The following is a 21,495-nucleotide window of genomic DNA, read 5'->3' on the forward strand; positions in this document are numbered from 1 at the left end:
CGCTGTCACGTGACGGGAGCGCCAGTTGTTTCCGGAAGTTTAAAGAATGGCGGCTTTTGGTTGTCTCCGCATATCACAACGTTTAAAGAGCTGCGGATCTGATTTGTTTCTCAGGTTTTCAGCAGATTTTTAAACCCTCATTATGCGGATCCAGTTGCTGTTTGTGCTTGTAGCCTCTTGTTGCGTGTCGGAGTCAAAGAGAAGAAATGTCCTTCTAATTATTGGTGCGTAACTATTTAATATGTTGGATAAAAATTAAACTTTTTGGAAATTAAACTGTTAAGGTATCATTTCATTGTATGTTTGTACCAGTCTTTCTTTATTTCATTAGCTACACCAGTATCTGTTCCAGCTACTTGTTCTTTATTTGTATTATTTTGAGTTTTGTTAAAATCTGTTCTTGGATATCTTCGTTTTTTTTTTATTCTTTATATTTGTTGTTGTTGATTATTTACAAGTTTTAGTTTTTTTTTGTTTGTTTTTTATTTGGTTGTTTTTTTTAGTTCATAATATTTTTTTTGTTTGCTCTTTGCCTTTGTAAGTCAGCCAGGAAGTGCAATTTCTGTAAAAGGGACTGATATAAGACCAGCATGCACTGCGGTGAACCACTGTTTAAAGTTTTGTTTTGTTTTTTCACCATATTAGAAGCAGCAGGAAAGTAAAAAAGAGGATTTTTGTGCATTGTTTGCCAAACTGGATAACTAATCACTAAAACGTAACTTTCAGATTTTGGACATTGGACTTTATTTGCTTGCTTGCGTGCAAAAATATCACCACAGTCAGCAGCAACTTATTGATTTGTGAATGTTAGATGTTTGGTTTGACAAATCTCTATGTGCAGAGAGCTATGCAACAGTCTTGTGTCATCATCTGTCATTTATTTTACGTTTCTATGTTCTTCCTAGCAGCTAGGCTGGTTTATATTTGTTAAAAGTTATCTTTATTAATACAAAATACTGATCAAATAGGATAAATATGGGTGCATCTCATTTCATTACAAGATAGGAAATGTTGATTGGTGATCCAATTCAGAAGTTAATATTCCATTTATATCCAACAGTAATGAGACCAAAATTCAGTTAAAAAATTGATTCATACAGTAATGTTAGCCTTTTCAACATCCATGTGAACAGTATCCTGTCTTGACATGATAATTGTGACACCTTTAGCATGTGACCTTGATGTCATCGATCTTAAACCACTGACAGTCCACACAATATGAAAATCTCTCCAATTTTCTACATCAGCTTTGCTGCTGTCATCTCTGTTGCTTTTGCACCTTTTTTTCTGCCACTCTTTTTCCTTCCACTCAACTTTTTGGCTGAAGCACTCTGTGAGCAGCCGGCTTTTTTGCTGTGATCTTTTGTGGCTTATCCTCCATGTGGAGGAGGTCAACGACTGTTTTGTGGACAACTACCAAGTTGTTAAACTATGGCCAGACCCCATTTCAGGTAACAATAAAGTTAAGATGAATTTCTTTTTCTTTTCCTCCCCAGCTGATGATGCAGGTTTTGAAACAGACGTCTATAATAACTCTGTGGTCCACACGCCCCACCTGCGCTCTCTGGCCCAACGCAGCGTTGTGTTCAGGAACGCCTTCACATCCGTCAGCAGCTGCTCCCCGAGCCGCTCCGCCATCCTCACGGGTCTGCCGCAGGTAACACACACACGCACACACACACACACACCTGTACCTGCCAGTCCCTCCTTTTTGATGTCACTGAGGTTAGTCCTGTGTTTTCAGCATCAGAACGGCATGTATGGCCTCCATCAGGGAGTTCATCACTTCAACTCATTCGACGGAGTACAGAGTCTGCCGCTGCTCCTCAGCCAGGCCGACGTACACACAGGTTCATTTAAAAACGGTTTTTTCACGTTTCTTCACTCTGTGTTGCCTTCCTTTGATCTCTTTTTTTTTTTTTCCCCTGGCAATTCCCGCAGGTATAATCGGGAAGAAGCACGTCGGTCCTGGATCTGTTTACCCCTTTGACTTCGCCTACACGGAGGAAAACAGCTCCGTCCTCCAAGTGGGCAGGAACATCACCCGGATCAAACTCCTGGTCCGCAAGTTCTTCCAGACTCACAAGGAGGAAGCAGCCGAGCGAAGGCGAGTAAGAGGCGTGAACGCAGAGGAGGAGGAGGAGGAGAGGCCGTTTTTTCTTTACGTGGCCTTCCATGACACCCACCGATGTGGCCATTCGCAGCCCCAGTATGGGGCTTTCTGTGAGAAGTTTGGGAACGGAGAACCGGGAATGGGTTTAATTCCCGACTGGAAGCCAGTGTACTACACACCAGAGCAAGTTAAGGTGAGTGGCAACGCTGTTGCAAAATGTATCATGATAAAAGGTTGTCATATCAGTCGATATCGATAATTGCTGATTAGATTTTTGTTTTAAATATCTGAAATAATGGCAGACTGGTGACGTGACCTTTCTGTTTCATCCACAGTTTCCTCTCAAGCTGTTGTCCTAATTTTCCTCTTTCACTCCACAGACTGTTTTTTATGTTTAAGCTTCTGCTCAGCAGGTTGTTGCTAGGTAACCAAAGAGTGAGTTAGTTGATGTCACCTGCCTTGCTTTGGCAGGTAAAATCTTTCCTCTGCCTACATCCCCCAGAATGCTGTGCGGTTCTGAAGTGCAGTCAAATTATTGAATATTCTATCAGATGTGTTTTGTATTGATATTGATTAGGTGTCTATTTCTATATATGTTGTTACTGGTTTATTGCCCAGCCCTGGTCAGTGGTGTAAGGTTTTCAATGGATTCATAAAATGGATTCAAGTCGTTCTGAGGAACTAAATCCAGAGCGCAGTGTTTCTAACTCTGAACGTCTTCAGGTTCCTCCCTTCGTACCCGACACACCGGCTGCTCGGGCCGACCTGGCTGCACAGTACACCACAGTCAGCCGGCTGGATCAGGGTCTGTTCAGCACCTTCACAAGCGCAAAAAAAAACAAAACAACAACAACAAAAGGATGAGGAAGACTAACCCACAATGTCCCTCTGCAGGTATCGGGTTGGTTCTTCAGGAGCTGCGGGATGCTGGTTACGACAACGACACTCTGATCATCTACAGCTCCGACAACGGGATCCCTTTCCCCAACGGCAGAACCAACCTGTATCGGTCTGGAACCGCCGAACCCATGTTGGTTTCCTCCCCAGAGCACAGGGAGCGGTGGGGCAACACCAGCCAGGCCTTCGTCAGTCTGCTGGGTGAGAGACGGCCACATCCTCCACCCAACAGCGGATCACTCACCTCCAATCCTCTCTGGGTACTTATAATTAGGAGGATGCAGTTATATAACGGGAAACAGTGTACAGTTATGGCAAGATTGTAAGTAAAGCATTTTTAGAAACTTAAACATGACAGTTTAAAGCTGATCAGAATATGTAATACCTATTTTTTAGACAGGACTATTTCCTTTAGCCACTCCTCAAAACTGGATGGACAAGAGAACATGAGTCTAGAGTAAGACGGATGTAAATGTTGATCTTCGATAGTCTGGAAATGGGAACAAAAAACATCTGCTTACCTGAAGCTGCCTGGAGCCACAGTCTCAGGACTAATTGAAATGTTTCAAATAGTGGAAATTGTGACAAGCTGAGCGGATTAGGAACCAGCCTTATCTAGCCACTGTGTCCAGTCTAGCTGTTTGAAGAGAAATGCCAGGAAGCATCCATTTCTGTCCTGTCATCACAAACATGGTCCCAGCTTTGGGATCCTCCGTCCTCAGGTACAAATCGTCAGTCAGAGAAGTTTTGTCACCCAAATCACAAGACATAGATACAAGTTTAGTCTCAATATAAACTCCGTGCAAAAGTGCTGTCACTTTCTTTGAGCTCATTTAGGCCCGTGTGGCCTGACGATCTGTAAAAACGTCACTTTTTGGCCTCAACAGGCGTCAGGCCATCTGGTTTGACAACAACCTGACCAGAGAGAACATTAGCAGGACAACACGCACTTCCAGCTTTCAGAGAACCCCTCAAGGGTTTTAACAGTGAATATGTATTTTCAGTGTCAGTTTCTCCGGTCAATGTGTTTCTGCTGCCACTAGAGGGAGACACGGGAACACAACGGAAGCTGCTCAGCTGCTAAGATGACATGAACTTAATGTCAATATTGCTAATGAAGAAACGTTTATATTCTTTAAAATACACACTGTTAATATTTCACAAGATCAGATCATTTTTATCAGTCAGCGCAAATTATGTAAAAGAAAATGTAGACTAACAGAGAACACCAATAACAATAATTTAGCAGAATGCACAGATTTTGTTAAACAGAATATAAAAAATAAAATAAATAAATAAAACACTGTTGCAGATCGGTGCCGACAAGGAAAAAGCTTTTTATGCGTTGCTGGTGAATTTGATCATTTATATTTATCGGTGTATTTGCAGCATTTTGATCAAGCTCTGTGGACGAGTGTTTGCATCAGACTCTTACTACGAAGGTTTTGTTGGTTCTGTGTCATTTACTCGATAATCATGCAAAACGATGAGCTACTTCTTAATTTGATCCATTTATGAGCTGATTTAATGTTCAGTGATAGCAGGTCACAGTTTAAATTTATCTTCCATATTTGTCATCCTCCTGTTTCTTTCTGTGTTTCTGCAGACATCACTCCCACCGTCCTGGACTGGTTTTCTATCCCCTATCCATCCTACATCCTCCCTGAGAGTCCGTCCTTGCAGGTCCTCCTCACCGGCCGCTCCTTGCTGCCCGCTTTGACCTCCGACCCCAGCAGCTGGAACACGGTGTACTCCAGCCAGTCGCTGCACGAGGTCGAGACCTCACCGTCGCTCAGTCAGGAGGAACTCAAAACTCCAGGCCCTGACGAAATGCGCTCTGATTTCAGGTGACCATGTACTACCCGATCCGCTCCGTCCACCAGGGGGCGTACCACCTTCTTCACAACATGCACTACCGCATGCCCTTCCCCATCGACCAGGACCTGTACGTGTCCCCGACCTTCCAGGACCTGCTGAACCGGACCAGGCTGCAGCAGCCGACTCACTGGTTCAAGAGTCTGGACCAGTATTACTACAGGGAGCGCTGGGAGCTGTTCGACACCAGGTCTGAGTCCAGGGTCAGGGTTCAGGTTGAAAACTGACGCATATGGGAGAAATTTGTTCAACACAACTTAACCAAAAAAAAAAGAAAAAAAGAAAAAGAGTAAAACTAAATCAAGATTTTTAATCTTTAAGGGAAAAACCCCCCAAGTCTGAACATTGAAATTAATTTAAAAAATCAACCAGTCCCATATTTCCTGAAGTTGCAGCATAAGGAAAATATAATTTGTTCAAATTCTGTGCAGCTTTAATAAGAGAAAACGCTCCTCTTTTTCTTAAAAGTTAAAGTTAATTTATGCATTAAGCAGTTTCTCTTCTCCAGTGATTTTGAGGTAAATGAAGCAGAAGTTGTTCTTGTCCCCCTAAAACACTAAAACATAACGATGAGCGTCAGACGACCATAAACTGAGCCACTAAGTATTCAGTCATCCATCGTTTTTGCTTGTTAGTCTTTCTAAGACGTCGTCTTAGGCCTTGTGTAGATGTGATGGTCATTCTTCATCATTTAGGTGACAAACTGTTGCTTCAGAAACGATGACAGATAAATTAATATTGTAAGTGATCATTAGTTTCAGTCCCCCTCCCTGTTCTCAGCTGTTATGTAGCATAATAAGAGGAAAAACGTCAGTATGTTTATATAATTGGATTACAACCAGACGGGTAGATCACACACACACACACACACACACATATATATATGTGTATATAGTGGAGAAAGTATTTTGCTCTTAGCCTTAATAATCAAAATAAATAGGAATAATCATTTCACAAAAATATATGTGTCGGTGTGTAAGTAATCTATACAGATTTGACTTTTTGATATTTAAAACTATTCAGATGTGCCTGTACATTTTAAGAGGGAACCAGTAATGAACTGGTAATGCTGGCTGTTTTACTGGTACCAGTTAAAAACCTATCAGCCGAGTTCTGGACCAGTTGCAGACGAAGCGAACGGCGTATTATTCACATTTTTAAACATAGTTTGTTTAATGTTTCATACACTCAGACTGACTCAGGGTTTATACTCCTCAAGCAGAGGAACCTGATGGTGTTTTGTTGTGAACGAACCCAGGACCGACCCTCAGGAAGCCAAGAACCTGGCGTCGGACCCGTCCTACAGCGGCGTGCTGGACAACCTGAGGCAGCTCCTGCAGAAATGGCAGTGGACGACGGGAGACCCCTGGGTCTGCGGGCCGGACTACGTCCTGGAGGAGAAGCTGGAGCCTCACTGCAGACCCCTCTACAACGGCCTCTGACTCGCTCTGATGGTATTTTCTTCCATCTTCGCTGACGTGATATTTTCAAATAACTTCGTTCATTTGGTTTTCTATTTTTTTGTAATAGAATAAGCTGTAAATAAGAAATAAAACTCGAGTTAATTCTTTACATCGTTTCAGTTTTTCTGTCTGCTTCAACATTTGTTTTTGTCTCACTAAGACCACCCTTCCATCATCAGAAGAGTCATGACACGTTCTCATAGAAACCCAACATAATTACAGTTTAACTGTTTGTTTGTTTAATTATTCAGTCTGGCTGACTAAGACTGATCTGCTAATTACACCATTCAGAGGAGTTCATGGCGCTTGACGGAGGAGTCAGCCTGTGTCCTAAAAATGTTTTTTTATTGATTATAACGTTTCCCCTGAGCTCCACATCAAACCCAGATAGAGCCTTTCAAACATACACTCACATGCTTTAATTTAGCTCACGCTTTGTCACATAATCACAGAGGAGTTTATGTGATGGACACAGTATAAAATTGTCAAGTGGAAGGGAAAAGATGCACAGTTTGCATTTGTTTCTTTCTTTACAAATAATAAACCAAAAAAAATAAATAAATAAAAAAAGAGAGAAATTTGGAACTATAAAAGTACAGCGATGTGGCTCCACTTAGGGGGTTGAATATAAATACACGCCACACTTTTCACATTTTTGTGTATGTAAAGAAAATTTTAAAATATGTGCAGACTGCACATTTCCTTCCTGGCCTGACAAATAAAACCCCGATAAAAAAACAACAAAACAATTGCAGTTTGTGTTTGTTGCGGGACAAAATGCATAAAACTGACGTAGACGGACTCAGGCGCTGCGTCGTGATCAGCTATAGATTCATCTGCAGGTATTTTCAGTAATAATTTGTCCACTTTCGCACATGAAACCCACACCTTTCTCTTAAGCTGTGACCTCTTGCCTCACATTTCTTTCAAGGACGACAGATTCATTTTGACCCCTTAAAACGTCAGAAGGAGTGACGTCCTCATAGCTCACACACAGACACGCATCGTGATGGCGTGGCTCCAGCAGCCCATCAGAAACGGATCAATTAGCGTCGTTCCCCTCCACACACCCCATTTTCTACAGACGGATCATCATCATCCGCCCACCTTGGCTCTGATTTGACGAATGTCCTGTGTCACGATAAACCTCACCCAGCCTCCCTATATAAGAAACAGAAACTTTTCCAAGGTTCCAGCAAAAACAAAGTGTCCGCAGCCGAAGGAGCAGACCTGTAGAAGCGCTATTTTCTTCTGCGTAAAATTTAAAAAAAATAAAATAAAATAAAAAATCAACCCCCTAACCCTCAAAAAAGTGCCAAAACCGTCCTGGAGATGAAGAAGTCCGTCACGTTCGCCGTGGTGTGCGTCGGAGTGTCTCTGCTCATCTCCTGCCAGTCCGTCGAAGCCTGGTACAAGCAGGTGACCGGACCCAACTACTACTCTGTGGGCCGCGCCTCCGGGCTGCTGTCCGGCATCAGGAGGTCTCCGACCGTCCGGAGAGCCGAGTCCGAGGAGACGGTGATGGACAGCGGGGAGGCGGCGGGAAACAACTTGATCCAAGAGACCAACAGGCAAATCTCCGTCCTGAAGAACATGGTAGGCTCTCCTCAGAGAGCAGAAAGTTCATTTCTGCTCAGAGTGGTTGCGCGCGTAAAATCGTGCTTTTCGCTCAAGAGTTGCTGTTTTGCTAAAGATGGCATGAAAAGTGAAACGTTCTTTGAAATGCAAAGGGAACTCCGATATAGAGTACATGGCGCTATGTATATATGTGTGGCTTGCAAAAAAAACAACAAAAAAACTTACGCGTTATGCGCAAAGGCGCAGATTAAAGCGCAAAACAAACAGCTGTTCTGCTAGTTAGAAATATTTGGGCTGAATCCTATCAGTGAACACACACAAACCCTGATTTACATATACAGACATACATAATTGAATTTGATTCTGATATTTCTACGAGTTTTCTTTCAGCAGTGACATTGTAAGACAACACCGTGTTTCATTTCAACTTTGATTTCTCTCCAAACTCCAGGCCATCTGCCTGAAGGACATCTCTCCGAACCTGAAGAGCTGCGAGCTGCTGCAGGACGGGACAGGAACCTTCCAGTGCAAGGCAGACGTCTTCCTCACCCTGGACTCCTTGGACTGCCTGTCCGCATGAGTCTGCGTGAATCCTCCTCATCGTCCTCCAAAAAGAAAGAAAGAAAGAAAGAAAGAAAACAGATAGAAAGAGAGAGAAAAACCAGAGATCTTTTCTGGAAAAGCAGAAAAAAAAAATCTAAACAGAGATGAGGGATGGACGGAGATTTTTGCTATGATGATGACGGACCGTTGCAGACTTTGAATGTTTTCTCTTATTTAAAGAAAAATGCTTAAAAAAAAAACATTGTTCGGTTTTGCTTTTGGTTGCAAAGAAAAAAAATGTAAACAGGGGGAAAAAAACAATGCCAGACCGTCAGATAAAGCCATTTTCATTCCAACCCCTTTGCATAAATGTTCAAAAATCTCCAGAGGTTTATCTGCAGTTTTCCAGAACTCCTGTAAATTACTTTTATTTATTTATCTATTAAAATGAACAAACAAACAATATCAACCTGCTGTTGTCTGAATTTGCTTCACAATCTTGAAAGGTTTGTTTTTGTGTCTGTCTAAAGAGGACAGAGTCACATTTATTCACATTTCAGATTAAAACAACACACACACACACACACACACATCACCGCTTCATCATATAAAAGCACTTTGGGGTGTTTTTTTTTTTTTTGTTTCAGTGAAAGGCTCCGTCAGTCATGGACAAATATTGTTTATTACTGAAGTTGGCACCGCCGGTCGCTCAGGGGAACCTTCAGAAACAAACTCCGGAACAGATAACGCCACAGCTCACACACGCAGGAGGCAGTGTTTTGTAAATCAGAGTTTATGAGCCGATGTGTCACAGGTGGAAAGAAAGGAAATTAAACCCAAGTCAGGCGACCTCTGGGGTGTTTTTAATGTACACATTTTGCTTCTAATAAGCTCCGCCGCCGCATCACTGGTGGCTGGTATTAAGTCAGTGGGACAGTTAATGGCACAGATTATAAGATGCCCTGCTGGGTCTGGGATCTCGGGCGAACACAAACCCGTGAGTAGTTACACGGCCATGAGCGCCTCATTAGGAGGCTGTGACGCACGGCGCAGAGACAAGGTGATGGATGAGGTGGGGGGGTGGAACACATGACGGTATGCATGGGTGAATCCTGCGAGGAGGAAGGAAGCGGACAAACAGTAAATCCTCACCGCGCCTCTCTGTTGTGCTTCAGTCACAAATGCAAAAAGAAAAGCGCGGGTGTTTTGGAAGCAAAAAGCTTCAGAGCTTGGTTTTGTAGTTGTAGGAAGTTAAATATTCATAGAGGACAAACTTTGTTTTGGTTCATTTCGGTCTTTTTAAATGAAACTTCACTGAGGCGCCGCCGCCGGTGGCTACAGCAGCGACACAGCCTCCAGGTTCTCCTTAATGATCGTCTCCATAACCACCTGAAAGACGACCTGGATGTTGGAGGTGTCGGTTGCCGTGGTGAAGTGGTGGTAGATGAGCTTCTTGGGGCTGTTGTTGAGCGAGACGAAGGTGGCGAGGATGAAGCGTGCGGCCGAATCGACGTCACAGTCCGCGCCTGGAGGGTTGAGCAACAGTTAGGTCACTTTTCTCTCATTAATAACAACAATAACAGTTCATTGTCATGGTTTGCCTCTCCGGTTCAGCCGTAAATCCGTCCTCTAGAACCCGTGTGGCTTGAGAGGTTTGACAATCTCTGCATGGAACGCAAATGAACTATGACCCCATGCACAGAGAAAGCGACGGGTTAATTAAAGTCCTGACTGGAGCCTTAATGGTTGGATGCTCTTTAACAAAGTTTCCATTGGCTACAGGATTTTATTGGTGCAGGTGTTTCTAATGGGCAAGAAAAAACTCAAAGTGTTTAGAAATTCATCAGAGAATGTGTGAAACAAGAACGACAATGTTTCCTTCTCAGCTGCATTTTGACAAACTTTGAGCCAAGTTACAGTTCAGTTAACTAATTTCACTAATTACTATTTTCAAACAGATTTTACATCTAAAAATGCCAATACTTTTCCAGACTAATTTTTTTGCCATCAGATTGTTGACATGAAAACACAGAACATTTACCTATTTAAAAGAAAAAATCACAAATCATGAACCAACAAAAAAACACCACTGCATGTGAGTCAGCTGCATGATAAAGGGCTATTTCAGAGCTTTTATGAAGAACTTTAGTTTTTCATAAAAGCTCTTTCACAGTGTTTAAGTGTGTTAATTATCCCCCGTTTTTACCGTGGATCAGTTTGTGATCCACGGTATGAAAAACACATCTAGTGGTTTGTCTTGGTGTCTGCATCAGACTCATTTTTGCAAGTTTTTTTTTTTACATTTTTGCATGAATGCACGCTAAAGGACAATGTCAACACTTTATGCAAAAAGCTTCCTTCTTTACAGAAATGCACATTTTATCTGTTAGGTAACAATAACAACAATAATAACTCAAATTCATATTTTCCCAGACTTCTTAATATTACATAGCAGCTGTGCGATTTGCCAATAAAACATGAAAATCACTTTAGGGTATTCAAACTTTGTCTTAGTAAAGATGTAACATCTGTAAATGCTGAAACTGACCAAAATTGATCTATGTGCTGCTCAGGACGGAAACAAAATCAGACTTGATTCACGCAAACATGTTCTGTGCATCTTCATCAGACAGTTTTATTTGAGGAGAGAGAAGCTGTAATCAGAATCACGAGAAGCAGCTGGACAAAGAAGGAAGAAAGTTTGGAAACACTTTGCTCCTTCAGCAGCAACATCTTAAAAATAAAGATGTTGGGTCAATGTGGCGAAGTACAATGAACTTCAAGTTTCAAATGAAAATCTTTGTCTTCAAACTGGTTCTTTTAAAAGTTCACTTTGCAGTGCCGATGTCTCTTCACTGCGGATGAACTGAAACGGCTTAGAAGAACGATTAATTCGCCGCAGCTGCGAACCTGAGCCAGAACTCGGACTCATCATCGTATCGGCGCTCAGGTCGCTCTGCTGGCTGACCCCAATCCGAGCCGCGTTAGCATTTTTATTGACATTTGCATGAGAGCAGAGAGGACACGGCTCCCGTTGAGCCCGCTGAGACACGGGCGGCACGACACCGAGCAGATATACAAAACCTCCAGAAATAACAGCATGTGGGGCCACTGAGAGCTTATCGTCAGCCCCGTCTTTGTGCTTAATAAGCTGCCAAACCGGCTTTGGGTTTATGCATCGCTTTATGGAGTTTTAAGGACCGACATGTCAGAGTAAACTACTGAGGTGGAACAAGAAGCATTTTTTCTTATTTATTTATTTAATGCATAAAACATGAGCAGGAAAGGCAGACGGATGCACGGCTGAGCATGTCTGTAATGGAGCTCATCAGAAACAGAATCAGAGAGTTACTGGTCAAATCTCAGATAAGGAGCTAATCAGACTGCATGATGGGAATACGAAAGGTTTACCCAAAACCCTCTAGAGAAATGAGATGATGGGTAAAAGTCAAGGTTAAAGGAAGGGTCTGGATATTTACACATCGGTGCAAAATAAAGTATCAAATATCACTCATGCATGTCTATTTGTTAATATTATACATTTCTGAGACACCATTAATATATCATGTAGATTTTGTTAGTTGTTTTGTAGTAGCAAATTAGTGCATTTAGAGCTAATAAAGATCTGCTGAAGGTACAGGCTGCATTTCCTTCTCATAAATATTTAATAAAGAGAACACCAGACATTCGAATATTAATTTCTGGATACCTTAGAGTGAGCTTTAATCAAAATACATATTTAGAGTGAACACAACACAAACTAAATTTCCCAAAAGGCATTTCTTTAATAACGTCAGTCTCTAATTTGACTCTCAACGTTGAGCTTGTTGTCTAGATTGAGGCTGAAGAAGTTTTGTTTCTATTACCAACATACTGACTCCAAGTTTTAAACCAAAGTTTAACCTTCCGGACCAGTTTCCTTTCGTCTGAAGGTCGTCTTCAAGATATTTATTCTTTTTTGTTTATCAATTTGAATTTTGTTAGTTTATTCTTAGTTTACTTTATATTTTGTATTATTTTCAGAGTTTACTTGTAGGTTAATAATTATTGATTTTATTTCATTTTTTTAATTTGTTTCTCTAAGTAGGACAGAAAGAACTGCATGTCTGTTTTCTATAAGTATAGGGACTGGTATAGGACCAGTATGCACTGGGTTTGGGGCCTGTGGTTTTCTTACCAAAGCAGGAGAAGAAGCAGGAAACAATGAAAAGTTTGATTTGGTTATTTGCTTGCAACCTTCAAGTTTTGGACATTGGATTTATTTTGCCTGCGTACCAAACTTCCTCCCAGTGCGGCAGAAGTGGCTCATTGATTGAACTTTCATAGGATGTTTGGTTTGACAGACAATCGCCGCTGCAGGCCGGATGGTTGAGACTTTGATCCAGCTGGGTTTTCCAACAGGAAAATGATTCTTAATAAGTTTTGATCAGGTTTTTCTGGTAACAGTTCCATGAAAAACCTTTATGCTGCTTTTTCAATGATACACGTCTCTGAGGTCATAGAGGTCAGTGACATTAGAAACATCTATTTTTGGTCAAACATTGTGCTGTTCACATGGATGCATAGGGATCCGTCCTACCTTTAAACTGTGGCAGATATAACCGCAGATGCCGTCCTGTGTGCAAGATCTTGTCTTGGAAAAGGTCTATCTTGTTCATGAATAAAATCTGCAACAACAACAAACAGAGAAAGTCGGCTGGAAGCACAGGAACTGAGAAAACGTTGATTTGCAGAATGCCATCTGGAATAGCAGGCAGATTTACTGTCACTTAGAAAGATTCACCCAAAAATCAATAGCTGTATTGATATTAGGTAATAGCGGCACATGACTCTCATGCATCATGTGAACGCGACCAGCCAGCAGATCGGAGACCACGTCCGTAAATCTGCATTTCTGCCCGTCGTCTCAGGAAAACACCGTCCTGGTACTTAAGGCTTTGTACCCAACTAATTAAAACTGTGACTTTGTTCTACCTTTTCCCCCGCTTGTCTGATCACAAAGTCAAACAAGAGCGGAAAAAAGCCCCCGGATAATAATAAAGGAGCGATAAGGTAGAGCAGATTTTCAATAAACAGGATGCGGAGCAACACCTAGGTGTGTAATTATCACTGACCAGCCACAGTGACGACTTAATTGAGGTGGAGGTTACAAATTATCCTGCCACATAAAAAAAAAAACACGTATCATTAAACAGTTTTATTTAATGAGCCTGTTAGCCGCCGTAATGTGCGCCCCACACACAAAGCCGGCACATAAACACGTCACACGCAGGCATTTTAATTGCCCATTCGGCTGTAATGAAGCTTTAAATAAGTTTGTATGACTTAAAAAAAAGATAAAACAAAAACTTAGTTGGTGTTTTCTGCAGGAGGAAATGTGCAAAACTACGTGCCTGTGATGCGATTAGAAAGTAATCAGGACAGTGAAGTTTTATTTTTGAACTTTGAATATGTCTTTGTTTCCACACAGATTAACCTGAACTAATGAAAACCGTGTTAGCGGTGAAAGGTTGCCGGAAAACACAGGAGCGTTCTCAGAAGTTGAACTAAGTGGGCTTTAAATTTAACTTAAGTCTGTGAGCTCATTGCTGTGAAGTTTTAATGTTATTACACACAGGAAGCTGGAATAGAGGGGGGGAAATGTCACCTTGACAAAGACGAGCTTAAATACAACAAGCTTTTCAATTAGTGGTGAGGAAGCAGCGTTTATCAAGCAGCATTTTTCTGTCCGTCTGTTCAAGAAGAACTTGTGGAAGTTTAGTTCATCTGGATCCTGTTGGCCCTGGATGCTGTCTTGACTCGTCAGATTGGATCTGAGTCGACATGAGTTAAACTCAGGACCTCTGAGTTCTGCTAATGCTGGGTCTATTGTGAATGAATCTGACAGCAAAATGAAATACATAGTTTGTTTGTTGTTTTGCCTGTACATATGTGTGGATTTTAGGGATACAAACAAATGAACAATTTTCAATAAATGTTTTACAAGATCAACACTGGTTCAGATCAATTAACTAATAACATCCGCTTAAACCTTCTTTTTAGCGCGGTAGTTTGGCCACCACCCAGCAGAGGGAGCCACTGGTCATCGTAAAACAGAGCCAGTTGATGCAGAAACAAAGACGGTGCAGACATCCCAGAACGGGAAAGAGAAATGGTCCAAACAAAGTCCGTTATAGGATGCAAAATGAACTTTATGTAGTTCTGTTTTGAAATAAAAACAGTCGACTCCTTAAGTAACCTTAGTAGCGCTCATTCAGCCGAGCTGCATAACGGAGAACGGCCGCTTATTGATTAATTGTTAGTTAATAAGATTAATTTATTAATTGACAACTTCCATCCTTGGCGGATTTCCTCCTGGTACTCCAGCTCTCACCCACGATCCAAACCTATGACTGTCATAAACTCTAATAAAACCAAACTAAATCCCCTTTCTCAGCTGGTCAGGAAAGTTTAAAAAAATCCCTAAATTGTGTCAAATTTGATAAAGCTCATTTTAAAATGTTTTCTCTAAGGTTTTCTTTGCCATCTCATCACAGTGACACTGCCATGTTATTCACATCTGTACTGAGATGTACATTCACAAACTGCAGGATTTCCCTGAATATCCAGGAATGTTTCTGCATCTCTACCATCAGTTTCAGCATCAGGCATGAAGGAGGAAACAAAGTCTGAATTTTTATTGACTTGGCAGCAGCATGACAGGATTTAAAGGTAAAGTACAGCTGTGCCAGCCTGTGTATCGAAGCCTCAGATCTAATCTGATCTAATCTGATCTAATTGTTTGGTGAATCTGCTAGGATTTGCAACAACCTTGAATATTCTTGTACTTGTGAGTAATTTAACTCAGTGTAGACTGATGGACTTGAATTTGTTTGGAAGGTGTCTTATAACATTTCCAGCAAACAGTTGCTTCATTAGGTCATTTCTTATGTCATTTCAAATTTTTCAAATTGTTTTAACATTAGCAATAACAGATTATACAGCAATAATAAATTTTCCTGGACGATAAATTGTCTCATAAATTATTGCGATAAACGATAATATTGTTGTTCTGAGCCTTAATTACACATGTTCAGCTTCTCAAAGACCAACAAACTTTATTTTATTACAGAACACTCAACAATAGTGGAAGATATTTTACAAATCTAAAACGATCATGCAATTAATAATTGATTATTGCGACAGGTTTACTTGACACACACACATCCGAAGCAGGACTTTTATGAATCAAGGACCTTCACAGCAGTGTCTACCTGCTGCTCATCCTGGGAAGGCAGATTCAGGTGTTTGTCTTTGTAAACTTGAGGCTGGATTTCAATCATTTTAGAATTAAAATTGAGTATATTGTCCTTTTCCCACAGCTACAGTATGACTGAAGGAGTTCGCAAAGTAAAACAGACATGATACTGTCGGTTTAAAATGATTTCTCTTTCCCATCCAGAAACACAAAGATGCTAATGAAAAAGCATGACTATGGTGAATAAATATTGAGCAATATCTCTTTTGTTATGGACCTCCAGACTCCACCAGCAGCGTCTGTTAAAAACAGATTAAAACCTTTTCTGTCGTTCTCCACCACAGCTCAGGTTTGGTTCTGCTGAGGCGGAGGAAGTGATGAACGGCTTACCATGGAGGTGCTGCGGAAGAAGACGTTGTTGCAGATGGAGGAGAAAAGTTTCATGCTCTCCTGGAGGCGGTTCTGCAGGGAGAAGACAAAACACATCAAACAGCGCTTCAAATAAAATAAAATTAGATTCAAGCCACTTTAATACTCTGAAGAAAACACACAAATCAAAATGTTTGTTTAGTCAGACACTCTAAAGTTCCAACAGAATTTAAACAAAATGAGTCAAAACATGGATTAGTTTTTTTTGTTTTGCTGATTGTGTGGCGTTGTCGTCTGAGTTGAGTGATGTGTGAAACCTCGTACCACTGTGGGGTCTTCCACCAGAGTCATGTCGTAGCCGCTAAGAGCCACGACAAACAGGACCGCTCGGACGTCCTCGAAGCAGCTGATCCACTTCCTGCGTTCGGTTCTCTGACCTCCAACATCGTACATCCTGAAACAGACAGAGCAGATGCAACATGCGGAGGTGACTGATGAGCAGCTTTTCGTTTCTGTAAGCAGCTGTACGCACAATCATTTAGAAATCTATATTAGGTTTGTCCCAATCCAATATTGATATCGGAAATCAGTCCCATATCAGCCAAAAAACGAGTATCGGATTAGATCAGCGTCCAACTAATATCTGTCTACACTCTGCAGTGCGCTCCAGCAGCACTTGGGTCCCACATGCAGATGTGATGGATTGAAATTTGGTTATTTCAGAGATACATTTGAAAGTTGGTTATTTCAGAGATACATTTATTCTTTTGATGTTAGGAGGTTGTAATGCTTTACCAGAATTATGGACTGAAGATGTTAATGTCTAGCTGATGTAATGGTTAGATGCAACCAGCAGGGGGAGTCTAGCGCTTGCGCTAGCTATGTTGAAGAGCACCGGAACTTCCTCCTTAGATAATAATAATATACGCTGGAGCAGAAGCACCGTGTCCGGCTCTTTTATTAAAATATCTCCCTTCTTCAGGTATGAGTGTATATATATAAATACACCTGTAGGCTGGAAATGAGTTTATTAACTGTCAGAAAGATTGAGGTCTTTTTTTACGCTCCGCATGTCCGTTGTTAGCTCTGTTAGCTCCATTGTTAGCGCCGTTGCTAACATACTGCTGTTTCAACGTCGATATCGTGTATGTTTGTAAGCTAACTGAGATAATATACGCTGGAGCAGAAGCACCGTGTCCTGCTCTTTTATTAAATTATGCCCTTCTTCATGTATGAGTATATATAAACACACATATAGGCTGGAAATTAGTTTAACTGTCAGAAAGATTGTGAGTTGTTGTTTTTTTTTTTTTTGACGATCCGCATGTTAACAAATTCCGTTGTTAGCTCCATTGTTAGCTCCATCGTTAGCGCCGTTGCTAACATACTGCTGTTTCAACGTTGATATCGTGTATGTTTGTAAGCTAACTGAGATAATAATATACGCTGGAGCAGAAGCACCGTGTGCGGCTCTTTTATTAAATTATCCCCCTTCTTCAGGGCATTTACACAGACTTACTGGTTAATAAATGGGTCAGTTGTTCTCATACCTGTCATTGTTGACTATTGATCTTTGAGTAATATCACTTGATCAAGCCTTTTCAATCATTCCACACTACAAAATAAGTAGTAAAAGTATGTATATTTGTGGTAATATCATATTGGATCGATATTGGCATCAGTCAATAGTCAAAACTGCGATATCTGTATTGCATCGGAAGTGAAAAAGTTGTATCAAAACACCCCTAAAGTATTTATTTTAGGTTAATTGTATCTCAGGAACATAACATGGGAAAAAAGAAGCTGTAGACCTTTAATGTAGAGTGAAAAAGTATTTTCCCCATTACGGATCTTTTCTATTTTTGTTTTTTGATCAATCTGATACATTTAAGACAACAGAGTGAAAGCGCGGCCCTTTAACCGAACTGAAATAACAGAATATGGTGCATTTTTAAGTAAAACACATGAAGATTAAAAGTAACATCCAGTCCCAAATCAAACATTAGCTACACACTAAAGTAAGGACTATAAAAACATATTTTTGGCATGAACAGTTCATTTTATTGGGCTCTTTGGAAACAAAGGAACTGATATAGTTTGCCATATTTTAGTTTATTTTTTTCTTTCTCCTGTATTGTTCAATCAGCTGACATGGAGGCTAAAACATTCTCCTGCAGATGAGAAGATGGTAACATATTTGGGAAGAAAAAAAGCAAACATCTAACGAGGTCCACATGGTTTCACCTGCCTTTGTCTGAGGCACATCGCGTTGATTGTTAATTGGAGAAAGTCTTCAAAGAAGGCCTTGTTTCGGTTTTATGAAATAACATTTCATTGTTACTCAGACTCCTTTTCAGGCTGCAGCTGGCAGCAGAAATTGAATCCTGATCAACAATACATTGTTTTGGTTTGAGATGTGAGTCTGAAATTTTCCAAAGCATCACATTTCACACATGAAGCCCACACGTAGAGCGGCGTGCCACACACGTCTGCCGCCCTTACCGCCCTCTTCGATTTTCACAACGTGGCAGCACGAAGAGCGAAAAAGGTCAACGTTCTCCAGAAGGATGAAACAAAAAGACGGCAGGAATGCAAGCACGCAAACGGAAAGGGGGGTGGGGGGGAGGAACGACGCGTCCGTCCCTCTTCGCCCATTTCCAGGGCCAGATGTGTCATCGCCCACCTTCCTCTTCGAGTGTCTGCGGAGGTAACGCCGCGCTTTATTGAGAGGGGAAATGAACATGTGGAAACCCAACAAGGGAAGCGCACATGAAAGGGAGCGCAGCATAAATGTCAGATTATAATGGAAATTTTCCACTGAGATGGAAGACAGGCAAAACGCTGATGTGTCATCAAAGACTCGTTCACCTCCCCTTTAACAACACTCCTTTTAAATCTGAGGTATTTTTCTCAATATTATTCAAAACAAACCAGAAACAAGAAGTCGTTTCTAGTCTGACGTCTGCCTTCAGTTGAGATGATTAAATCCAACAGCAGACTATAGAGTTAGAGATCATTTTCAAACAGCAGGTAAAACCTCGGTGATGTCACCAGTGGCGTCTCCAGTTCAGCTCTCACCTGAAGTGATGAGCGAGGGATGAAATTTGTGTCAAATTCATAAACGGTCTCCTCGTACTCGTACATGAGTAGAAATTAATCTGTTGCATTTTCGATGTAGGACCCCAGGTTTTGGGTAAGAGGATGTTCAAATATGGCAAAAAAAAAAAAACGTAAAGAGGCATTTATGAGGCCTGGGAGAGTCTGTAATTTAACATCAGTGTTTTACAGATTTGAATAATTACTGAAAAAGTGAATCCGTCCATCCATCCATCCATCGTTTTGTCCATCCAGACCTCAACAATTTGAGATCAGAAACTTTCTGAAAGGATGTAATTTTTCCTTATCTGTTATCAAAGTATTTAGAAACTTCAGTAAAGTGATCAAGTTTTGTCACATTATCAAAATTACAAATAATCTGCAGCTCATGTGTGTTGTTTATTTAAAATATTTTTATAAACACCTTTTAGTTCATCGGCTTCTATATATATATATTTATGCAAAGTTCTTAAATAAGTTGCTCAATCTGTGTACCTTAGAAACAAAATGCTCTTTAAATAAAGCTAAAATATTATGAATTAATTCATTGCTTCCAATTTGTTTTGACTTTTATTTTTAGTTCTGACCATATATAACTAATATTTATACATTTTCTCAACTTTAACCTTTTAGATGACAGCTTTGTTGAAAAAAGTCTCCCTATCTTATTCTTATCCAATAGAAATGAATTTCTCCTTTACACATTAAACATTTTAAAGATTGTCATAGAAACATCGTGCATTTATTTGCATCTATTTTTTTAAGAATACTTTCTTTAACTTCAGTCGTCCCCGTCCATAAATACTCACAAATTAAAAATGATTGTTTAATAGTGGATTCTATTTTTTGAACCTGAAAGAGTCGAAAAATGGCAGCAACTTTAATTCCCTTTTTTTGTGCCAACTTATTGAAACATTATGAAAAAGTATCAAAAAAAGTCCCTAAAAGACACAGATAGTTCTGAGTTTAAAAGGCAAAGTTTACAAACCATATAAAAAAATATAAAGAAAGAGAACAAAAAATCTCACCAAATTTTAATTCATTTAATTCATTCACAAACTAAGTACATATAAATAGAGAAGTCCAGAAGTCCTGGAGGGTTAAGCAAATGTATATATCTGCATAATATGATGCTGCAGTGAAGCGACGTGGCTGGAAACAGGCCGTCTGTTTTTGTTATGCAGCAGCATGATTAATGGCAGATTAAACTTTGATGACTAATGTAGGATCACCGTAAAACATAAAATGGTGACAAATCATTCAAGTCACGTAAGTCTAAATAAAAACAGTCTTTTATGTTGATGTGATCCCATTGAGTTATACTGTACTTGTCTGCACACACACACACACACACACACACATCAGCAGCTAATGGGTTAAATATGGTCTAAATGCTTCACAACACAAAGCTTTACGTTTCCATGACACAGATCAAAGGTCTAATGCAGGGGTGCCCAAAGTCGGTCCTGGAGGGCCGGCATCCTGCACGTTTTAGTTTCCTCCCTGGTTGTAGCAACAACCTGTTCAGTATGTCAATGTTGTTCTTAGGCCTCTAATGAGCCATCATTTGAACCAGGTGTGTTAAACCAAGGAGAGAACTAAAACATGCAGGATGCCGGACCGACTTTGGGCACCCCTGGTCTAAGGGTTCAAAATTTTTCAGAATAAAACTCTGAAAAGTGTGGCATGTGTTTGTATTCAGTCCCCTTCACTCTGACAACCCTAAATAAAACCATGTGCATCTAAAGCTCCTTCTCTGTTCCCAAGTCTGACTCCAGCTGGTTTAGGTCGGGTCCGGTTCTGAGTTTTGTGTGTCTCAACCGGCGCTGTGCTGCTCGCTCTGCGGAGCGTAAATACGGGCGTGAACGAGCTCGACACGCCAGTGATGTCATTTTGTGCTAGGCTGCCAGTTCCTCTGAAATCTCTCTATATATTTGTTCACTGAGAGTTTCCCCCGTCCAGTTAACGCTTTCTGAACCGCAATTAGACCAGAACTGAAAACAACATGTCTGGACCGCAAGGTCCGATCATGGTACGATATTGATTTGTCTTGTGTTGGATTCCGTGGGCCGATCAGCGAAGGCGGTCTGCAGCCAATCAAATCGCTTACATGCAAGAACTGGCGAGTTCTGACATGTATGAAAAAAAGAAAGGGAGGAAGAAGGAGAGAAAGAAAGATATATACAAAGAAATGTCTAGAAACAAAAATAACACATGAAACTTCTTCATTTCCAAAGACGTCGAATGACAGAAGAAGAAGCAGACTACCACAAAATAAAATAAACATCTGACTTGTGAATGCAGACAGCCTCATCAGAAGCTAA

The 21,495-nt window shown here is 40.8% G+C and overlaps 3 protein-coding genes across 3 annotated transcripts in view; 2 read left to right on the plus strand and 1 right to left on the minus strand.

Annotated features, from left to right (window-relative positions):
* Window positions 1-29: 29 nt before the first annotated feature.
* On the plus strand, window positions 30-6,457 carry sgsh (N-sulfoglucosamine sulfohydrolase (sulfamidase)). The gene is made up of 9 exons (XM_014986618.2): window positions 30-224; window positions 1,497-1,657; window positions 1,745-1,850; window positions 1,942-2,306; window positions 2,837-2,918; window positions 3,008-3,211; window positions 4,617-4,783; window positions 4,858-5,075; window positions 6,144-6,457. Exons 1-9 carry the CDS (start codon window positions 143-145, stop codon window positions 6,325-6,327), a joined length of 1,569 nt encoding a protein of 522 aa, XP_014842104.2. The 5' UTR covers window positions 30-142; the 3' UTR covers window positions 6,328-6,457.
* A 1,064-nt stretch (window positions 6,458-7,521) lies between these two features.
* On the plus strand, window positions 7,522-8,934 carry npb (neuropeptide B). The gene is made up of 2 exons (XM_014986621.2): window positions 7,522-7,944; window positions 8,378-8,934. The coding sequence occupies exons 1-2, from the start codon at window positions 7,681-7,683 to the stop codon at window positions 8,504-8,506; spliced, it is 393 nt and encodes a 130-aa protein (XP_014842107.1). The 5' UTR covers window positions 7,522-7,680; the 3' UTR covers window positions 8,507-8,934.
* Window positions 8,935-8,976: 42 nt separating this feature from the next.
* The window catches only part of gnav1 (guanine nucleotide binding protein (G protein) alpha v1), a 33,002-nt gene continuing 20,483 nt past the window's right edge, over window positions 8,977-21,495 (minus strand). Inside the window, exons 6-9 of the mRNA XM_014986619.2 lie at window positions 16,400-16,529; window positions 16,097-16,168; window positions 13,049-13,136; window positions 8,977-9,995 (exon numbers count right to left, since the gene is read on the minus strand). Of these exons, the coding sequence (XP_014842105.1) occupies window positions 9,805-9,995; window positions 13,049-13,136; window positions 16,097-16,168; window positions 16,400-16,529 (481 nt within the window). The 3' untranslated portion in view covers window positions 8,977-9,804. The remainder of the gene's footprint in view (window positions 9,996-13,048; window positions 13,137-16,096; window positions 16,169-16,399; window positions 16,530-21,495) is intronic.

Source organism: Poecilia mexicana, unplaced genomic scaffold (assembly GCF_051168715.1).
Source record: "Poecilia mexicana isolate PSO_F unplaced genomic scaffold, ASM5116871v1 scaffold_1, whole genome shotgun sequence".
Taxonomy (NCBI): Eukaryota; Metazoa; Chordata; class Actinopteri; order Cyprinodontiformes; family Poeciliidae; genus Poecilia; species Poecilia mexicana.